We start from the raw sequence: 21,873 nt of genomic DNA, 5'->3' as shown, positions 1-21,873 counted from the left end.
TAAAATACAGTTTCATGTGTAGTTATTTTCCTGCCCAACTTGCTCACTTTGCCTTGCTTCTCTAACAAGAAAATGGATAAGTTTCTCTGTCAAACTGGCCATTTAAATTGGAGACTGCCAAGTTTTCGTTAAACAGTTTCAGCTTTTATCATTCACTTTCTATAGTTTTTATAATAATTGCTATCTCTTTATCAGAAAAAAAAAAAAAAAAGTCATCCACTAGACAATTGCAAGCTTTTTAATTTGTAGTTTGTTAAAAAGTTAAAATTATATTATAAAAAACTGTCGGGAATAATCGATAAAAAAAATAAAATAAAAATATTTGTGGAGAAAGTGGCTATATTTCTCCCTAGAGATTGAGTGCAAATTAAATGTATAAAAGACAGCATGAAAAATGATGTATTATTATCATGTTTTGTTCACAGTTTAATTCGACAGAGGTTGGTGAAGTAAATATGTTGTATTTAAAATTGTGTGCTTTTATTAATATTTAAAATTTCATGTTGATTGCTAACTTAATGATCTGGTGAGCTTCTTTAATTAATTTGTGAAGATGACATGCTGAGCTAATTGAATGTCAAATTGCATAGGTGTGAAAAATATAAAGATTTTTAATACTCTTTCTTTCATGCTCGAAGTATAGTTTTCTCAAATATAATAATAACCTTATTAATTCTCTGATAATAGGGAAGAATAATAAGAATTAAAAAAAAAATTAACATAAACGGGAAACTCATGAATGAATTATGATTTCTTCTTAGAGTAAGATTTGTATAACCAACCACAAGGTGTTCGCTATATTTCTTAAAATTTTCATTACATTATGAAATTTTTCCTAATTACAACATAAAACTTGCAAAGTATACAATAAATTACTTGAAATGTCCAAATAAATTATTCAAAACAATTGTAGTACAATTGTAAAGTAGACGAACCTTCTATGGTACACAAGACTAGCTTTTTTCAATAAAATTGTTCCTCTATTTACCATATACTAAATATATTTACAAATATTATATATAATATCACTGAATGATTGTACTAATTTTAATATAATCTTCTCTTTCTAATCCCTAGCACAAGCCATAAGACTTAAACGAAATAATTTTCATTTACGAGAAAGAATGCTTATTATGTAATCAATTTGACTAATTTCTTATTTTAAATATCTTTCTTAATTAAAAGCCATGAGTCTTGCTGCTAAAAAAGAACAACATGTCGAAACCTACCAAGTGGGTAGGTCGCCATTATTTAATATATAGAAAAGTCAACTAATCATGCAGTATATAAATTCGCAACTTTGGCAGTGGCATATGCACTAATTAAGTCAATAACAATTGAAATTACACAGTTAATTCTCCAATTAGAATGGCTCCAAGTTTGGAAGATGGTGATTCTCTTTTTAACTTTGTCGTCCAAGACGGCAATGGTGTTAAAGGCATGGTGGATTTAGGCCTTTCAAAAGTGCCACAGCCATACATACAGCCACAAGAAGAGCGAATTGACAAGAAAAATGCAAGCATTTGTGCACAAGCACCCATTGATCTGTCCAAGCTCGATGGCCCTAACCATGAAGAAGTTGCACGACAAATTGCTAGAGCCTCTGAGACTCTTGGATTCTTCCAAGTAGTCAACCATGGAGTGCCAGTTGAGTTGCTAGAGTCTCTTAAGGACGCAGCGCACGCTTTTTTCAACCAGACACCGGGAAAAAAGGCCGTTTATCGGAAAGGTGTGAGCCCGAGCCCGTTGGTGAAGTATGGAACAAGCTTTGTGCCGGAGAAGGAGAAAGCGTTGGAGTGGAAGGACTATATCAGCATGGTTTATACCAATGATGCTGAAGCCCTTCAACAATGGCCAAAAGAATGCAAGTAAGAATTTCTTTATATTTAACGAGAGACGACCACTTTCTCTCCTAAGGCTTTTTAATCTTACCATTTACCCTCCCGCCGCTTTCATAATACTCATCACTCGTACAAACTCTTCCCCAAAGCGAAAAAAAGTCATTATAAACACAAAATAATATTTGAAGTTATGGAGTACGTGGCAATCTCCCTTATTTAATATTTTTTTTTATAATAAGGTGGTTATTTTAAAAATTATTTGGAATTCAGTGTGAATTCACAACGACTTTTGTGTGTCTTAGACCTGACATATATGCATTTCTTATTCAATAACCACCAATCATAATCCTGTAGAAAGATCAGCACAAGATCTTACCAGCACCGAATCCAAATCTGAGTATAAAATACTTACCATGTTTATTTCACAGTATAGTGGCGCTGGAGTACCTAAGAACGTCAATGAAGATGGTGAGAAAATTACTCGAAGTTTTATTCAAGAATCTCGGAGTGACACTAGATGAACCCGAACTGGATGCAATCATTGGGTTCAAGATGGTGAACATGAACTTTTACCCTACGTGCCCTAATCCAGAGCTCACAGTGGGCGTGGGGCGCCACTCAGACATGGGCGCTCTTACTATTTTGCTACAGGATGGAATTGGTGGCTTGTACGTGAAAGTTGAAGAAGACATACCAGATGTTGGAAAGAAAGGAGAATGGATGGAGATCCCACCGGTTCCAGGCGCGTTGGTCATCAATGTTGGTGATACATTACAGGTTGGCAAATATTTTTTTTTTTAATATATAGCTCGTAACTCGGAAACTTAAACAAAATTTTGAGAAATGTAACGAAACATTTTTGTGAATATATATATTGTTATGGTATTTTTGTTTTCTGCATACGGTCTAGATACTGAGCAATGGGAGGTACAAAAGTGCTGAACACAGGGTCCGTACAACAAGCAGCAAATCAAGAGTGTCAATCCCAATCTTCACCATGCCAAAGCCTACGGTAAAAATCGGGCCGCTGCCGCAGCTGGTTGAAAAGGAAGGGTCTCGATTTCGAGAGTTTCTGTTTCAAGATTACATGAACAACTTTTTCAGCAATGCTCATGATGGCAAGAAGTCTCTTGATTTTGCAAGAGCTATATAGCTTTCCAGCAGCTTGACGTTGCATTTTATTAATTCATGCATCCATGGATGTTAAATAAACATCATTCTGTTGATGAACCCTTGCTTAATTTTCTCTTTACATCGATCGTACGTGTTTTATGTGACTACTTTATTGTATGCAATTATATATGATATATGAAATATGTATGTCTTCTTTGAACTTATACTCTATTTGTGCGTAATCATGGAATTAAATTCAAGTTTCGTCCGTTAATTTGTATTATTTTAACACATGCATGTTTCATACCAACCCATTACGTGTTTCTCTTTAATTTCCCAACTTTTTTTTTTTTTAGTTTCATGAACTTAAGAAAATGAGGTCTAATTTCTTTAATTTCCTAACTTGGATATTGCTTTTATTCAAACATTTAAAATTTTATTGAAGTAAAGAATTTATATTCTATTTTTCCCCTCCTCCCACTCCCAAATAATCTCTTCACTTTCACTAATAGATAATAATTAATATAGATGTGTAGATGAGAACCACATAGATCAGTTGATAAAATTTAATAACCCGTTTGTGTACGTGAGGAGAGAATTAAATTATCTATGATCCATTCGGCGCGCACAATTTCTTTTTCGTCAAGATGCCCTGCAATTTGTACTTGAATTCCTTTTGTATTGGCCTGTTCCGTTAATTCAATAGCTTTTTTCATTGCTTTTCAAAAAGAAACTCGATTTTTTAACTGTCCGGCTATAAATTCGGCAAGAATATTGGGGCGTCCATAAGGATTTGTAATTCGTGTAATAGCAATGTTTATTTTTCGATTCACACAATTAAGTTCTTTTTGTGCATTCATCTGTAATTCTTCAATTCTTTGCGGTCTATTTTCTAGTAATAATTTTGGGAACCCTATATACATTATAACTTGAAATATAATATAAATGCGTGAGTTAGTACTATAAATCTGTTGGACTCATTTAATAATAAATTTGGAGCCTTGATCAGAATTCTTAACTTACACTAGTAATTGGAAGTGTGCATTCAGAACTTTAATCAAAGCCCAAGAGTCAGATGTACGGCTTGAAATACTTGAACCCTAAACCCCAAAAGAAGGTTTTAGGCCCAATAATAATCCATCGCACTACCTCAAGGCCCATTTGATGGCCCAGCATTTGCCTCGAAGAAAAATCAATATGGCGGTGATTGCAACGGAATATAACAAACACATTACTGCATCATTTTATTGTAAAGTTTGAATTTATAACAAGATTAAATAACACGAATTTATCCAAATAAGTAAATTTGAATTCTAATATGATAATTAAATTCTCTTAATAATAAAAAAAAAAAAACTAAACAGCACTCAAATCCAAAGTTCAAACCAAACGACACTCAAATTCAAAGTTCAAGTAAAAAGGATAAAAATCTTAGAAGAATTAGAAAAAATAAGGAAAAATCTTAAAAGTAGGAAACAACTAAGGAAGAAATATAATTTTCAATTCGACCACAAGGTAGAACAGCCTACACAGTTTTGGGTTTTGTTCGTCTCATGACAAGTTTTGAAATTGTGTATTATACGCCAAAAATGAATATTTGTAATTTAAATTATGGCTTTCAAAAGGTACACTACTCGCGACACATAACACCCTACATCAGATTGGACCTTTCCGTTGATCAGCTTATCCAATCCGGTCTATGATCAGGCAATGGGACCTTTCTTCGACAATTAAATACAAATATTTTGGAATTCATATTCTATATTTATATGTGTATAATGGTCTTTGTTCTAATTATGTAGGCATGTCATAATGGACTTGACTTGAATCTTTATTTATTTATTTATATTTTTTGTTTATGTCACGATAGTCTTAATCTTTGTCATGTGGGCATCTTAGAATGACTTTGACGTGATTCCTGTCAACCTCCTATATTTGACGCCAAGAGGAAATTTTTTGGTGCTTCGTGTAGAAAAGTAGTATTGATTACTTCCCCATGAAATGTGATGAAATCCAATGATTTTTATTTTTTTTAATTAAAAAAAAAAAAAAGCTTAAAGATAGCCTAAGGATCCACTAATTAAAACTCGATCGATACTAGAAAAGCAGCACAAGGGTGGTGGATTAGAGTGTACGATCACACACGCTTCACTTATATAAAAGCTAAAGAATACAAGTGGTAAACCCAAATACAAATGATAGCTAAAAGATAATTAAAGGATATATACAATTATAAGGATAACTATAATATCAATCAGATGCAAAATATTATATCAAATCGAATTGTTATGCTTATCGTTATCGTTATCTTATGAACATATTCTACCGCTAATATTAGTTATTGGATCTTGTTAATACGTAATTTACAACAAATCCAAATGTGGTTTCTCATAACCTCTTACTTTCTTTCACATGGGTTACGGGAGCTCATTCTGCATAATATATAGTGATTTTGTAATATAATATTTCCATTTGAGGTGGCTAAGAAGATTGCCAGCTCAGCTGACAGCTTAGCATAAGCTATTAAGTTTGTTGTTAAACATACAGAGCGTGTGTGTAACCAAATGTAATTAGCTTAATTATTAGTAATTGTAGTTAGTTACAAGTTGTTATGATCACATGCACATATATATATATATAATGATGCACTAATTTTGTATTTGTTAAAGGAAAATTCTAGAATCAATAAAAAATCAGTTTCTTTAAGATTTTTTCTTGCGACAAACACACTTGTTCTTAATTTCTTTCAAGATGCCATCATTTTATTTTACTAGATGACCATTTTGAGTTGTTGTAAATTACATTATTCCCTCATGTTAGATTTAGGCTAAATTCAAAGCTATGAAGTTCAGAAATCGAATACAAAAGTCAAATAAAAATAAAAAAGATGCGACATTTTTGCCACGTTCCCTAATTTCTTCCATCAGCTCAGCAAAATCTCCTCATTTAACAAATTGAATTACTTAGGGTGCGTTTGGGATTAAAGTGCTGTAACTTTTAAGCCACACCTGCTATGGAAAAAATGATGTGACTATGAAATAAAAATTAATAATATGTAGTAAATATAAATTTTAAATAATAATTTTGATAAAATTATTAAAGATATAATATATTTTCTATTATACAAGTGAAAAATCATATTAACATAGCTTCCAAGATACAGCAGATAGTGTTTACCAAACACTTTAGTACTGTAGCTTAAAAGGTACAGTTGCCTAACATCAATCCCAAACGCATCCTTATACATGTATAGATAGTCAGATACGTAGAAATCCTTTGGGATTTCACCAATGGCTACATGGCTATCGGAAAAATATCGAAACAAAGGGGAAAAAAGTACTCATTTCATGTTTTTAAAACAGATTCCAAAATGTCGTAAAATAAAATTAAACAAAAAAAAGAGTAATTTCAAAATTTTTTATTGTAAACTTTATTTTAATGAAAAAGAAAATTGTCAAACACACATAGAATCATGATGAGCATATAATATATACATATTTTACCCTTAATTATATAATTGCTAGTTATTTTTTATTTTTAATTAATTGAATATGGAATTAATTGGAGATTATGGATAAAAAGGCATGAAAAAACTCAATTTAGGAAGTAAGGGAGGTTAAATTGAGAATCAATTGAAGGACAAGGAATTAAAAGAATTAATTTATTAAAATTTAATTCAAGAAGAGAACAGATGCATCACGTAAGAAGCAATTGCCATTATTCTTAGCATATGCATGGCATTAAAAAAAGGAATCCTAATGCAATTCTAAGTAGAGATGGCAAAACCATGGGCCGGGTCCGGGTATTGCCATGACCGGACCCTGCCCGGATGCAACTGGTTCAGGTCTGGGTCCGGGCTGGGTTTTAATCCGGGTACCCGAATTTTATATTTTTTAATATTTTATGTGTATATATTTTTTATTTTTTTGGTAATTTTATAAGTTTTAAATTTATTTCAATAAAATTTGATATGAAAATATAAACTTTAAGTGTTTAAAACTTTATATATGTATAATAAATGAGTCAAATAAATATAAAATATTTAAAATAATATATATTTTATAATTTTTTAAAATAAAATCCGGGTTCCGGGTTCCAGGTTTATCAAGTGATACCCAAGACCGACCCGGCTTCATACCCAGGCAGGGTATTCGCCCAAGTACGGTTCGGGTCCGGACCGGGCGGGTATTTTTGCCACCTCTAATTCTAAGTAGTGGGCACGTGTGAGAGCAAAACAAATTAAAGGCCAAGCCTTTTGGCTTTAGAATTGAAAAGGTCGGGCCCATTTTGAAGAATATAAAGGCTGCCTTTGGCTTTTGAGACGGAAGCTGCCAGAGGAGAAAAAAGAGAGCAGATGCAAGGCAAAGAAGAAAAGAAAATAGCGGCAACAACAGTTCAATATTCTTATGGCTTGTTTTATTTTATTTGTTGCTTTCTATTCAAATATGTCTAGCTAATTTTCTTATAATGAGATCTAAAATTAAACCCTATTCAATGAAATAATTATTTTTTTATTTAATTAATTCCCTACATATGAGTTTTAATGTTTATGGTTCTTGTTTCATATGATTAGTTGGGTGTTATTAAATCTTTTCACTAATTATGTCACGCATTATTGATTGTTAAGATTAATATTTGATTAAATATGTGCTTGGATTTATAAAGTTTATATATGATTATCTTTGATTATGTGTCTTTCATTAAATTGTTTACATAGAATGTTTAGAAAACTTTTGATTCTTTGTTATTCAATATGTTTACAGGGGATGCTTAGATATCATACTATTAAACAGAAAAAGAACCTACTTAAGATTAATTTTATTTATGCTTAATTGTTCTATCCATGAGATGACATAGATTGATTTCGAGTTGTCACTCTAAAATTGAAGATTAATTAATAATTAAATAATTACTAGTTGAATAGTGGTGGATTCTGAAACCTTGGTAACTTTTCTCTTATTGAATTCTCCTTTATTTTAATTGTTTTCTTAGTTTAATTGGTTTGATTTTATTAGAAACTCAATTTGCTCAACTAGGTTATAATTAATATTAATTTTAGATTTAAATTAGACTTTTCAATTTATAACAATTCATGTGGGTTCGACCTCGTTACCACTATTCTATTTCTAGATTCATGCGCTTGCGAGTATATTAAAATTTTTCACAACAAATCACCAGAAACTGAACATAGAAGGGAAACCTGAAAAAGAAAATAAAGTGTGGAGAAGAAGAAAAAGAAAAATAAAAAGACAATTAGAAGAATATATATGTGATTTTCAATAATCAAATGTGTGATATTTAGCTGACCCAACTAGCAAGTTATTGCTAGGTTAAATGTTCTTGAATAGATTGCCAATTTCCCTCCAATGTAATTAACATATGCCATTTACCCCATCCTCTTCTTGTGATAGGCAATAACCCCCTAACAACATAAGTTTATAATATTATTACTATTTTCAAATACACTTTTATTTATATTCATTATAGATTAAATAAATCAAATGAATAGAAACTAAATAAAAAAATTAAGTATTAAAAACAAGATATATATGTTTGATGTGGACAAAAAAAATTAATAATAAATTTTTTTCTTGTACTTTTTTATTTTGTAAACATTTTCTTCTAATAAATATTTTAAAGTTAAATGTATAAAGTACAAGAAAAAAAATATTATTAATTTGTTTCACACCAAAACATATATTTCTTGTTTTTAATACTTAATTTTTTATTTTAATTTCCATTCATATTATTTATGTAATTTATAATGAATATGAATAAAAATATATTTGAAAATAAAGATAATATTGCAAACTTATGTTGTTAAGGGGGTTATTAACTATTACAAAAACAACATGGGGTAAATGGTATATATTGATTACAGTGGGGGCAAATTGGCTTTCTCCCAATGTTCTTATATCGAAAAGTAGAAGTATCGAGAACTTTAATGCACATGATAATTCTCTAAACTTGTTTTTATTTACTTTAATTCTTTGTTTATCATCTCTACTTCTATGTTAATATTAATTTGGATAACATGGTTTTGCATAAAAGTATTTGGATATAATATTTTTACAATAAAATATTGCAAAACGTTTTCTGTGAATTTCAGAACCATGTGCATTTGAAGTCCAGTGTATTGCTGAAAATGATGAAAGAACTAGTCAAAAACTACAAAGTTCTTTACCTTAACGTTAATAATTAATAGTACACAAAATTGAATTTAATCAGAAAAAGTCTTTACCAACTATGCACGTGTCAAGTAAAGATAGGCACAGAACCGCACGTTTGAAAACTTTCGTAAAAACAATCGCCAAGAAAAGGCGTGAATTTGGACATATAATAAGAGACTGGCCTCTCTTCCTTTTCACAACAAAGTTCGTCCATTTTCGTTTTCACAAAGCAAAATTGATCCAACTTTAATTTGCAGGTTAGCATTTTCTTGATACTATAACTCATTTCTTTCTTGCAACTAATATTGATAAGATTTTTATTTTAATTTTTTTAATGTATACATACACATATTAGATTGATCAACCAGCTTCTCTTGCGTAGTTATTTTCCTACCCCAAGTGCTCACTTTGCCTTGCTTCTGTAACAAGAAAACTGACAGGTTTCTTCATCAAACTGGTCATTTAAAAATGGAGATTGCCAAGTTTTCGTTAAACAGTTTCAGCTTTTATCAATTACTTTCTATAGTTCTTATAGTACTTGTTATCTATTTATTAGAAAAAAAAAAAAATCATCCTGGTCACGATACAATCGCAAGCTTTTTAATTTGTAGTTTGTTAAAACGTTAAAATTATATTATTAAAAAACTGTACGGAATAATGGATTAAAAAAAAAAAAGGTAGATGTATAAAAGACAGCATGAAAAATGATGTATCATTATCGTGTTCTGTTCACAATTTAATTAGACTGTGGTATTTAAATTTATATGTTTTTATTAATATTTTAAATTTCGCGTTGATTGCTAACTTAATGATCTGGTGAGCTTCTTTAATTAATTTTCTCGTCATTGAAGCTGTGAAATTATATATATATAGATGACATGCTGAGCTTACTGGAGTGTCAAATAGCACAGACACAAAAATATAAAGGTTTTTAGTCGTCCTCTTTCTTTCATGCTTGAAGTATAGTTATCTCAAATATAATAATAACCTTATTAATTCTCTGACAACAAAAAAAATTAACATACAGGGGAAACACATAAATGAATTACGATTTCTTCTTAATTAAAGTAATATTTTTATAATCAAAGTTGGTTGGTGTGAATGGTTCGGCACTCCCACTCCTTAAGAGAGGTAATGGGTTCAAGTCCCGCTCTCGTATGGAGTCATTATTTTGGCCAGTACTTTATCCCTTACGGGCCGACTCAGTGCGAACGGGAATTAGTTTGAGTTGTGGTACGGGCTTAAAAGTGTCTCCCACAGTTAGGACCCACTTAGAACTATCTCGTGGTTCAGATAAAAAAAAAGTAAAATTTTATAACCAATCACAAGGTTTTTCGTTATATTTTTTAAAATTTTCATTAGATTTATGAAGTTTTGCGTTACAACACAGCTTGAAAAGTACAATAAATTACTTGAAGTGTGAAAACAAATGACCGGAAACAATTGTAAAGTAGACGAGCCTTCTTTTTATAGACAAGTACACAAGACTAGCTTTTTGAATAAATATAATTACAAATATCATATATAACATCACTGACTGATTTTAATATGACCTGCTCTTTCCAGTCCCTAGCATAAGCCGTAAGAACTCAATAAAATAATTTTCATTTACGTGAAAGAATGCTTATTATTTAATCAATTTGATTAATTTTTTATTTAAGTATCTTTCTTAATTAAAAGCCATGAGTCTTTCTGATAAATTCGCAACTCTGGCAGTAGCATATGCACTAATTAAGTCAATAACGATTGAAATCACACAGTTAATTCTCCAAATAGAATGGCTTCAAGTCTGGAAGATCGTGATTCGCTTTTCAAATTTGTCGTCCAAGACGGCAATGGTGTAAAAGGCATAGTGGATTTGGGCCTTTCAAAAGTGCCACAGCCATACATACAACCTCAAGAAGAGCGAATTGACAAGAAAAATGCAAGCACTTGTGCACAAGCACCCATTGACTTGTCCAAGCTCGATGGCCCTAACCATGAACAAGTAGCACAACAGATTGCTAGAGCCTGTGAGACTCTTGGATTCTTCCAAGTAGTCAACCACGGGGTGCCGGTTGAGTTGCTCGAGTCTCTTAAGGACGCAGCGCACACTTTTTTCCGCCAGCCATCGGAAAAGAAGGCCGTTTATCGGGAAGGTGTGAGCCCGAGCCCGTTGGTGAACTACCGAACAAGCTTCGCGCCTGAGAAGGAGAAAGCTTTGGAGTGGAAGGACTATATCAACATGGTTTATACCAACGATGCTGAAGCCCTTGAACAATGGCCAAAAGAATGCAAGTAAGAATTTCTTTTTATTTAACGGGAGACTACCACTTTCTCTCCTAAAGCTTTTTAATTTTACCATTTACCCTCCCGCGGCTTTCATAATACTCATCATTTGTACAAATTCTTTCCCAAAGCGAAGAAAATCATTATAATAAAACACAAAATAATTTTTGAAGTTATCGAGTAACTGACAATCTCCCTCATTTTTAAAATTTTTAATAATAAGGTGCCTTATTATAAAAATCATTTGGAATTCAGTGTGAATTGTGCTAATCTTTTAAATATGTTGTATCATTTTGTGCATTTACAACTATTTACGTGTGTTTTAGATCTTATATATATATATATATATTTGCATTTCTTATTATAAAAAGATTAGCACAAGATCGTACCAGCACCGAATCCAAACCTGAGTCTAAAATGCTTACCATGTTTATTTCACAGTGAAGTGGCGCTGGAGTACCTAAGAACGTCAATGAAGATGGTGAGAAAATTACTCGAAGTTTTATTCAAGAATCTCGGGGTGACACTAGATGAATCCGAACTGGATGCAATCATTGGGTTCAAGATGGTGAACATGAACTTTTACCCCACGTGCCCTAATCCAGAGCTCACAGTGGGCGTGGGGCGCCACTCAGACGTGGGTGCTCTTACTATTTTACTACAGGATGGAATTGGTGGCTTGTACGTAAGAGTTGAAGAAGACATACCAGATGTTGGAAAGAAAGGAGAATGGATGGAGATCCCACCGGTTCCCGGCGCTTTAGTCATCAATGTTGGTGATACCTTACAGGTTAGACTTTTTTTTTTAATTAAAGAAAAAGTGCTGAATATATATATATAACGAAACATTTTAGTGGCTATATATATGTGTGTGTGTGTGAACGGTAATTGTATTGTTATGGTATGTTTGTTTTCTGCATATGGTCTAGATACTGAGCAATGGAAGGTACAAAAGTGCTGAACACAGAGTCCGGACAACAAGCAGCAAATCAAGAGTGTCAATCCCGTTCTTCACCATGCCAAAACCTACGGTAAAAATCGGGCCGCTGCCGCAGCTGGTTGAAAAGGAAGGGTCTCGATTTCGAGAGCTTCTGTTTCAAGATTACAGGAACAACTTTTTCAGCAATGCTCATGATGGCAAGAAGTCTCTTGATTTTGCAAGAGCTATATAGCTTTCCAGCAGCTTGACGTTGCATTTTATTAATTCATGCATCCATGCATGTTAAATAAGCATCATTCTGTTGATGAACCCTTGCTTAATTTTCTCTTTACATCGATCGTACGTGTTTTATGTGACTGCTTTATTGTATGCAATTATATATGATATATAAAATAAATATGTCCTCTTTGAACTTATACTCTATTTATGCGTAATCATGGAATTAAATTCAAGTTTCGTCCGTTAATTTGTATTATTTTAATACATGCATGCATGTTTCGTACCGAAGCCTTTATGTGTTTCTCTTTAATTTCCCAACTTTTTTTTTAATTTCATGAACTTAAGAAAATAAGGCCTAATTTCTTTAATTTCCTAACTTGGATATTGCTTTTATACATACATTTAAAATTTTATTGAATTAAAGCATTTATATTCTATTTTTTCCCTTCCCCCCTCCCAAATAATCTCTTCACTTTCATGTAATAATAAATTTGGAGCCTTGATCAGGATTCTCAACCTCCTCTGGTAATCGAAAGCGTGCATTCAGAACTCTTATCAAAGCCCAGGAGTCACATGTACGGCTTGCAATAGCTGATCCCATAGCCCAAAGCACAGGCTTTAGGCCCAATAATAATCCATCGTCCTACCTCAAGGCCCATTTGATGGCCCAGCATTTGCCTCGAAGCAAAAACAATATGGCGGTGATTGCAACGGAACATAACAAACCGCATCATTTGATTCACCGAACAACAAAGCAAAGAAATAATCGGAACTCCCAGTTTGTTAGCCACGTGTTTTTGACCAAGTGCTCGAAGTACCCGCTTCACCACTTCGAAGTTCCTTGTCCTAACGGCATAGCTCGCTCGCTCTGTCCGTTAAAACTTTCACGGTTCTTAATTAGACATGGATTATGCAGACAAAGAAGAGTTTTTGAAAGAGTTTGGTGAAGATTACGGGTACCCAAATGCCCCAAAAAGCATTGATCAAATCCGAGCTACTGAATTCAAACGATTGGAAAATGGTCATCTTCTTTTTCTTTTCTTTTCTTTCTTTTTTTCATTTTTGTTATTTGGTTGCTTTAGTTGTGTTGTGAGAGATTCAGTTTATGGGAAAGCTTTGGGTGTTGATTATAGCTGTGAATGTTGGTTCATATTGTAGGTACTGTTTATTTGGATCATGCTGGAGCAACTTTGTATTCTGAGTTGCAAATGGAAGCAATCTTCAGAGATTTCACTACTAATGTTTATGGAAATCCCCGTATCCTGTTTTATGAATCATGATGTTTCTACTGTCAAGTTGATAATTTTTTATCGAAACTTAGGATTTTTTTATATCCACATATACGTTGTTCCATTAGTTTTAGTTTTACTTGAATTAGTTGACTGGTTTCTCTTCATTATCAGCAAATTGCAAATCTTTAATCCATATCCTAGATAGCCAAAGTGACATTAGCTCGGCCACCTGTGACATTGTAAGGGCAGCTCGTGAACAGGTAATGTTTGCTGTTTGATGATATGCTTATTTTCATTCTATTTGGTTTTGAATCTGTAAATATTTGAAGGTTGTGTTTTAATGCATCAACAGATAAATGAAAATGTACAGAGACATTGACGCACACCAATTGTGCTCTAATAGTGCTTGTGAATCACCTATTGTGATTGGAATATAAGCATGAAATACTGTTTTCTGCTGTCTATAGTTTTGGGGGGACTCATAAAAGCTTTTGGCATTGAGATAGGTCCTTGATTATTTCAATGCATCTATGAAAGACTATAAATGCATTTTCACTTCTGGGGCAACAGCAGCGTTGAAGCTGGTTGGAGAGGCCTTTCCTTGGAGTCATCAGAGCAGTTACATGTACACAATGGAGAATCACAATAGTGTACTTGGGATCAGAGAGTATCCTATCATTCTAGCATGCCTTGGTTTTCACTTCTGCATAATTAGGGGGGGGGGGGGAATTTTTTCAATGCTCTTTTTTTAAAAAAATGTTCTTAAATTTGGGGCCTCAGGTCATTGTAAGTGCAAAAATGGAATTACTAGACCTGGAGGAACGGCTGACATAGATGATCTTTATGTGTTAAAGAGCTTAGTGTTTATAATCTTTGGTTCTTAATCCCTAGTCATGTTTACCCTTTAGCTATTTCTAGATATGCTCTAAGTCAAGGAGCTGCAGCTTTTGCAATAGATGTTGAAGAGGCTGTGGATAATGATGGATTGTCTGAAAGCCTTGTGACTTCCACGAAGATCTCGCTGCTCCCAATACAAAGAAGAAAAGGAGCTTCATTTCCAGAAAGAGATCCTGCTGGTAAGCTGTAGTTTGGGGAATGATAGCTGTCATAATGATTTTCCCATAGAGATAATGATAAGGCATACTCTTTTTACTCATCTTTGAAGCATTCCTATACAAATTTTTTGTCAGTGCGGGCCTTTGATATTTCACAATTTGTGTTATATCCATAACCATGTTTAGCCTAGTTGATACATGCTCTCATGCTAAATGATTCTGATGTGAAAATGAGTTGTGTATATAAAGGTGTGGGCATTGTTTGAATTCTCGATTGGAATCTAGAGGTTATTTGGGCAAGTACTATTTAATATTAATTTCTAATAATTTTCGTTCTTACCTAATCTGATTTGGAGAAAAATTCTTGTCTATAATGTTCCTCCTCCTTTGATGTCTCTTGAGACTGATTTTGCTGAATGTTTTTTGTCATCTTATTGCAGGTGATGCTTATAACTTATTTGCATTTCCCTCAGAGTGCAATTTCTCAGGTTCAAGATTCAATCTTGACTTGATTAACATTATGAAGAAAAACCCAGAAAGAATTTTGGAAATCTCTCCTTTTAGCAAGTATGTAGTTGGACCATCTTAAGACATTTAGTTGCTTAGCTTTTGTTACGCTTTCTGCCTTTTGGTAAGAATGTAGTTGTTCTGTCCTTCATATTTTTCTTTTTATTGATGTATTAATCATCATTTTATTGAACATGTTGATGCCTTTGCTACTTCGTCAGCATAAATTTTTCTACTATTTGTTTAATTTGTCTATTCTTTTGTAATATATAGGGGCCGCTGGATGGTCTTGATTGATGCTGCAAAAGGATGTGTTACACAACCACCAGACTTGTCAAAGTATCCTGTGGATTTTGTTGTCATGTCATTCTATAAGGTATTATATGTGGCTTTGGGTTTATTCAAGGAAAAATAGATTCCTATGATTGAGCATTGATGTTTTACCTTTGTGTTGTTTTTATCAAGATATTTGGTTACCCAACTGGACTTGGTGCTCTCATTATGAGAAACGGTAAGCACTTTTTTTTTTTTTTTGAATTCTAAATGGTAAGCAATTAAGTGTAATCACTTTTAAAATTTTGAATTATGTCAAGGTGGTTTTGTGCGGTTTTTACCACTTCAAAGTTCATATATGTCATGCAAATCAAATTTTAAAAAAGAAATTGTTTCTCCTAATACTTTTCTCCAATGATTTGATCTGCAGATGCTGCCAAGCTACTAAAGAATACCTACTTTAGTGGAGGTTTGTGCTTAATTTTTCATTCAGTTATGATACATGATATCATGCACCATTTTGTGAACCTTAATAAACTTGACAGGCACAGTTGCAGCTTCAATTGCTGACATTGACTTTGTGAAAAGAAGACAAGGTGTTGAGGAGCTTTTTGAGGATGGTACTGCTTCATTCTTGAGCATAGCATCCATCCGTCATGGGTTTAACCTAATCAATTCTTTGACTGTGCCTGCAATATGCCGGTATGCAAACTTGTTTGCTGTTACATTGGGCATATTCACGAAAAATTGAAGGTCCTCATTGTCTTTGAATTTTATATGTTTCATACATTAATCATGCTAACTTGATAGGAATTTAGTACACTAAATTGCCTTGAAGTAGATGATAAAGTTATTTTATGGTACTTCTTAGTGTCTGTCATCAAGCATAATGATGCCTTGGATTAGGTTGGTCTGTTAAGTCACACACACCCCACCCCCCCCCCCCCCCCCCCCCCAAAAAAAAAAAAAGAAGATTTGCATATTCTTCTGAAAACGTGTTTTATTTCTTTACCTTTTAGGCATATAGCTTCACTTGGAATGTACGTAAGGAAGGTTCTCTTATCTTTAAGGCACGAAAATGGAGCTGATGTCTGCACAATTTATGGAACTTATACTTCTGAGGTCAGTAAAATGATTTACTGACTAAAAATTATGTGTAACGTCAATATTTTCAACTGGCCAATGTTTGTTGTCATTTTTTTTTTACTATTGACCAATTGAAGAATATGCCTTTTGATTTAGAGGTAAACTATCAGTTGTTTCTTATCTTATACCTTTCTGCAAGATTTGGAAAATGGATGCTTGATTATAAGAGTCTCGTTTTCCAAAAGATAACCCCCTTTAGCTTTTATTTGATGAACGGTCTCCCTTGTTTTTTTTTTTTTTTTTTTTTCTGGGTGGTGTCTCAACATATTATAATATGGCTTGTCCTGCTTCATTTTTCTATTTCCATTTGCCTTGAGATGGTATTTGGGTAATGGTATGTCTGCTGGACTAGATTCTAGTGTTTGCCTCTTTCAAATTCATGCTCCCAAGCATCTTTCTTGCTTAAACTTTTCATGCTTTGTCTACATTTCATGTTCTAAATTCTTGCTTACGAATTCATTAATTGGATCTCTTACCAAGAAATTTTATTCAATTCTTATATCGCTTTCCTAAAATTTGCCGCACATTTTGTTGTACGATAATGTTCTATGATTGTTACAATTTTCTTCTTTCAGGTTTCTTATCATGATACAGGTTCCATGGTCTCATTTAACTTGAAGAGGCCAGATGGATCTTGGTTTGGATACCGAGAGGTTGAAAAGTTGGCTTCTTTATCAGGAATTCAGCTACGGGTAAATTTGGAGAATGCCATTAAGCATAGATAACTTATTCAATTTCTTTGAAATAGTTAACTGATGTTTATGTTCAAAATCAGTTTTCTCTCTCCTTTTATTATCTTTTATCTGCATGCCATATTAATGAAAAATAAAATAAAATAAGGCTTACTACCGGAGTAGGATTAAAGAAATAAGTAAACCAGACTTCATCTTTGTTGGATTGCTAACATGATTTCCTTGCTTTTTGGCCTGATTTGCCTGTATAGACAGGATGCTTTTGCAATCCTGGTGCATGTGCAAAATATCTAGGATTGTCTCACTCAGATCTTCTTTCAAACATAGAGGTATTCTTTAGGCAGTTCCTATCTTAAGTTCTCGTAATTGCATTCCAACTTCAGAGGGTTCAATTATTTAACTGATATGGCACTAAATACATCCTAAAAAGTTGTACTATTGAGTTCAGGCTGGACATGTTTGCTGGGATGATAATGACATAATACATGGAAAACCAACCGGAGCCATTAGGGTATCATTTGGTTACATGTCGACATTTGAAGATGCCAAGGTAAATAGATGTTCTTCCTTTGATTTTGTGAATTTCAGTCAATTTTTAAACAGTAAATGAGGGGGAAAAGAAGAAAAGAATTTGTTTTTTCTCTCATGCTGTAGATTCTATTTGTCATATCTATTATGAACCATTGAAGGGAAATTTAATTCCATTTCTCACTATTCTAACAAATATTTTCAAGATGTGTTTGTTCTTCCTTATTCCTAGATGATTGGTAGTTACATTTAAAAAAGATTTATTCAGTATAACTTTTTTGAACTCATGTTTCTTTATCTGCAGAAATTTATTGATTTCATACGAAATTCCTTTGTGTCATTTCCAAACAAATCTGCGAACGGAAATCTGTCGAAGGGTGGCTCCATTCACTTTTCACCGGAAGGTTATTATTAATATATTTTTTGACTCATTTGATACTTTGTAGGCTATCAAATTCTCTGTGTCTCTCCCTCTCTCTCTCTTTTTTTTTTTTTTGGGGCCAGATTCCTTTCTTTTCAGTCAAATTGGCTGTGCTAGAAAGCAACTAATTTATGTTTCCATATTGCTAAAAGGTCAACAAGGCAAAATTAGAATTCATTACACATACTTATCTACTTATTACCATAATATGAATTAGGGTGTTAGTTCATAGGACACATTTTCAACCCTGTTTTTATTGTTCTCAATCTGATTCCAAAAGAGAATGTTGAAGAATTACAGAGTCGGACTGCTTTGCACTTCCCTCATTCTGCATGCTTCAGTTTTTGGTTTCTTTGTGCTTGTTTTTTGAATCAAAATTGTTTCGCAATTGATTTTTCTTGGGTCTGTTCCTGGTTATCTTTTTTATGTCTGGTCACAGAATAAGAATGGTGATGCAATTTGTTATAGCTATGAAATTTGATTAAAGAACGAAAGATGGCTCTAACTTGTTTCGTATTTCAGGCATGGAAAGATGGCTCTCAGTTTCGAAATATGTCATTAAGTTTATTACTGTCTATCCAATTAAATCATGTGCAGGATTTAGCGTAGAACGTTGGCCTCTTTGCAGTACAGGTAAATGTTTATGATACGCACCCTGAATATGTAATCTATAGCGTACTAATCTGTCCAAAGTTTCAAATTTAACTTCATGATCCGAGAGGTAAAATTATAGCTATGAAATTTGATTAAAGAACGAAAAAAAAAAAAACGGAAGTTTCTTTTAGGAAAAGAGAGCTGCAAGATATGAAGTGATCTTGCAAAACTAATCACATGCAATTAGAAATGATATATTCCTAGTTGGCTTGGGAAGCCTTTATCACATGGACTACATATTGAGCTTCTATTGGCCCACGGTAAGCATGCAGAGTAGTGTTGGACTGTGTAAAACCAAGTCTTCAAGAATTTGTCTGTTATTTTGTAGGATTGTTATGTGCGCCTTGTGTTAGAGAGAACTGTACATCACCGCATCTATGGCATTAAACTGAGTAGTATTTTGGCCTTTCCCTGTGAATTTGTCAGGTCTGTTACATGATCGGGAATGGCTTCTTAAAAGTCAAACTGGCGAAATTCTTACACAGAAGAAGGTGAGCTACTTGTCACCATTATACTTCTATCTTTTTTTCTTAGTTTTCCATCATTTTTCTCTTTTGCATATTGAACATTAAGATTAATGATGAAGTATTGCGTAAAGAAGCTCAGGTTATTACTTTCTGAATATTACACAGCTAGATTTGGTTCAATTCATGCACTCTTAAAAGTTGGTAAACACATGCCACTATGCATCTGCTTTATGTATAACAGTACATTTTCATATTCCAGCTTCTTAAAAGTGTGTGTGTGTGTGTGTGTTCAAGTCTCAATTCACCCAAATTTAATCTGTAGGTTCCTGAAATGTGCCTCATTAGTACTTATATTGACCTCAATCAAGAAATATTGGTTGTAAAGTCGCCGCGCTGCAGAGATGAATTACCGATCAACCTAAAACCAGATTCATATAATGGTGGGATAGATGAAATTGATCTTTATGGCCAGAGGTAATCTAAAATGCAGAATCCTTAATTATTTTGAAAGTTTAGTCAAACTATTATTCTGAAAGTGGTACCATTATAATTATTTGAATCATTAGGTACGAAGTCCTTGGTTATGCAGATGAAATCAACTTATGGTTTAGCAAAGCCATTGGTCGACCTTGCTCTTTACTCCAATGTTTTAGCCCTACATTTCGAGTTTGCTTGAACAAGAGGGGAGATACAGTTATGTGCAGAGATTTGGAGAGCAGATTGAACTTTACTAATGAAGCTCAATTCTTATTGGTATCCGAGGAAAGCGTATCAGATCTCAACAGCAAACTAAGTTCTAGTATGTTCACGTCCTACTTTCCTGCCATATAAGAACTTCTTGCTTTTGTTAATATAGCAGTTTACAGTTAGTTATGACTAATTTTTATTATCGTTTTGGGGATAAACATTAAATAAGTAAGCAGATAAAGGGAATTACTTAGGTGATTTCCTGTTCTTGCTGTGAATAGCAACAGGTAAAAACATACTAAAGCATGCGTAATTAGTGGCTGGAACACATTTGAGTGTTTGATAATTCATACATTAGTTTATGGTAGGAATGATTGGCTTTCCCATGGGGTCATAACAGACTATCATTTCTTTGAGAACTGTATTTGTATTTTTAACAGAGATGTAAATGCACACGATGTTATTGCACTTCAATGCAAAGATCAGATTCTGAATGATTGAAAATTGCCACATGCAAGTTTATCTTTTGAAGATGACTAATGTTTTTCTGTGTGATATTTATTTGCATCGCATCTTCAACTTTACATGCCTTTTGATTGAAATTCAGTTAGCTTCTTTGGAATAACTGAAATTTGTAGAAGCAGATACAAGAAAGGGCATTGATGGAGTAACAGTTAAAGTTAATCCTATGAGATTTCGGCCCAACCTTGTTGTCTCCGGAGGTGAACCATACGCTGAAGATAGATGGAGAAATCTTAAAATTGGTAATAACTGTTTCACGGTAAGTCATCAGCACCTTGAATTGGCTAACATTTGGTTTCTTCCAGAAAAAGTCTCTCAGAAAAAAATTAGTCATAAGTTATGGTTATTTGTTGACAATGAATATGATATCATTTGATGAAGTCTTAACAAACAATAGGGGTAGCTGAGTTTTGGTTTTTTGTCCAGTCTTTAGGTGGATGCAATCGCTGCCAGATGATCAATTTCACTCATAAAGATGGACAAGTGCAGAAGTCAAACGAACCTTTGGCTACTTTAGCATCGTATAGGAGATTGAAGGTAAGTCATCTTCATTCGACTCAAAATTCAACAATTGGATGGTTAATTTTAATTCTTGAAGCGGTGGGGTTAGATTTCTTATTCCGTTTTTGGTGGACATTGAAGCAGGGGAAGATTTTGTTTGGCATATTGCTGAGATGCGATATCAGTGAGCTAGACACAGATTCTTATCTCGAAGTGGGTCAGGAAGTTCATGTGAACCCGGAGTAGATTGCACGCATGGGACGGTAAAAGAAACGAGTTTATTCCAGAAGAATGGGATGAAACAAGAAAAATTTGCCAGTCTCTGTAAATACTATAACTTGTCATTACAAATATTATAATTAAAACTTGAAAATGAGAACTCATTTAAAGATTTATCCTGTACTTTACGCACATTACCATGTGATTCATTACCTAAGCCTTTTTGTTGAAGGATGGTACTAGTTAATAATGGCTGCCTACGAAGTTGCTGGTCCAAATTATGTATATTAGTAGTCACTACAAGGCGTTCAATCCATTTCAACTCGATTGAGGGCAGGTTGAGGAGAAAGAACCAACACAACCTCTTTGAAAATTCAACCCGACCCAGTTCAAATATTTCTGGTTGGGTCCGGCTGGG

General features: G+C 33.3%; 3 protein-coding genes across 10 annotated transcripts; all 3 read left to right on the top strand.

Annotated features, from left to right (window-relative positions):
• The first annotated feature begins 1,368 nt into the window (after positions 1-1,368).
• LOC18031985 (feruloyl CoA ortho-hydroxylase 1) lies at positions 1,369-2,994 on the top strand. The gene is made up of 3 exons (XM_006422152.1): positions 1,369-1,868; positions 2,270-2,618; positions 2,752-2,994. The coding sequence occupies exons 1-3, from the start codon at positions 1,369-1,371 to the stop codon at positions 2,992-2,994; spliced, it is 1,092 nt and encodes a 363-aa protein (XP_006422215.1).
• A 6,353-nt stretch (positions 2,995-9,347) lies between these two features.
• LOC18033091 (feruloyl CoA ortho-hydroxylase 1) lies at positions 9,348-12,564 on the top strand. Its single transcript, XM_006422150.2, has 4 exons — positions 9,348-9,381; positions 10,885-11,401; positions 11,834-12,182; positions 12,322-12,564. Exons 2-4 carry the CDS (start codon positions 10,902-10,904, stop codon positions 12,562-12,564), a joined length of 1,092 nt encoding a protein of 363 aa, XP_006422213.1. The 5' UTR covers positions 9,348-9,381; positions 10,885-10,901.
• Positions 12,565-13,290: 726 nt separating this feature from the next.
• LOC18033242 (molybdenum cofactor sulfurase) lies at positions 13,291-21,629 on the top strand. 8 transcript variants are annotated; one of them, XM_024179981.1, is made up of 22 exons: positions 13,291-13,572; positions 13,710-13,808; positions 13,985-14,043; positions 14,290-14,450; positions 14,702-14,859; positions 15,279-15,405; positions 15,619-15,721; positions 15,811-15,856; positions 16,049-16,087; positions 16,170-16,320; positions 16,638-16,740; positions 17,340-17,456; positions 17,708-17,785; positions 17,905-18,006; positions 18,289-18,388; positions 18,928-19,038; positions 19,486-19,550; positions 19,849-20,000; positions 20,093-20,325; positions 20,852-20,994; positions 21,162-21,272; positions 21,378-21,629. In XM_024179981.1, the coding sequence occupies exons 1-22, from the start codon at positions 13,455-13,457 to the stop codon at positions 21,480-21,482; spliced, it is 2,481 nt and encodes an 826-aa protein (XP_024035749.1). In that variant the 5' UTR covers positions 13,291-13,454; the 3' UTR covers positions 21,483-21,629. The 8 variants fall into 8 exon arrangements, with proteins under 8 accessions (XP_024035749.1, XP_024035748.1, XP_006422210.1 ...); XM_024179980.1 differs by having other exon boundaries at positions 16,164-16,320; positions 20,858-20,994; XM_006422147.2 differs by having other exon boundaries at positions 16,164-16,320; positions 21,381-21,629.
• The last annotated feature ends 244 nt before the right edge of the window (positions 21,630-21,873 follow it).

The sequence above is a fragment of the Citrus clementina genome, unplaced genomic scaffold (genome assembly GCF_000493195.1).
Source record: "Citrus clementina cultivar Clemenules unplaced genomic scaffold, Citrus_clementina_v1.0 scaffold_9, whole genome shotgun sequence".
Taxonomy (NCBI): domain Eukaryota; kingdom Viridiplantae; phylum Streptophyta; class Magnoliopsida; order Sapindales; family Rutaceae; genus Citrus; species Citrus x clementina.
This window is presented reverse-complemented; position numbering and strand designations above follow the sequence as displayed.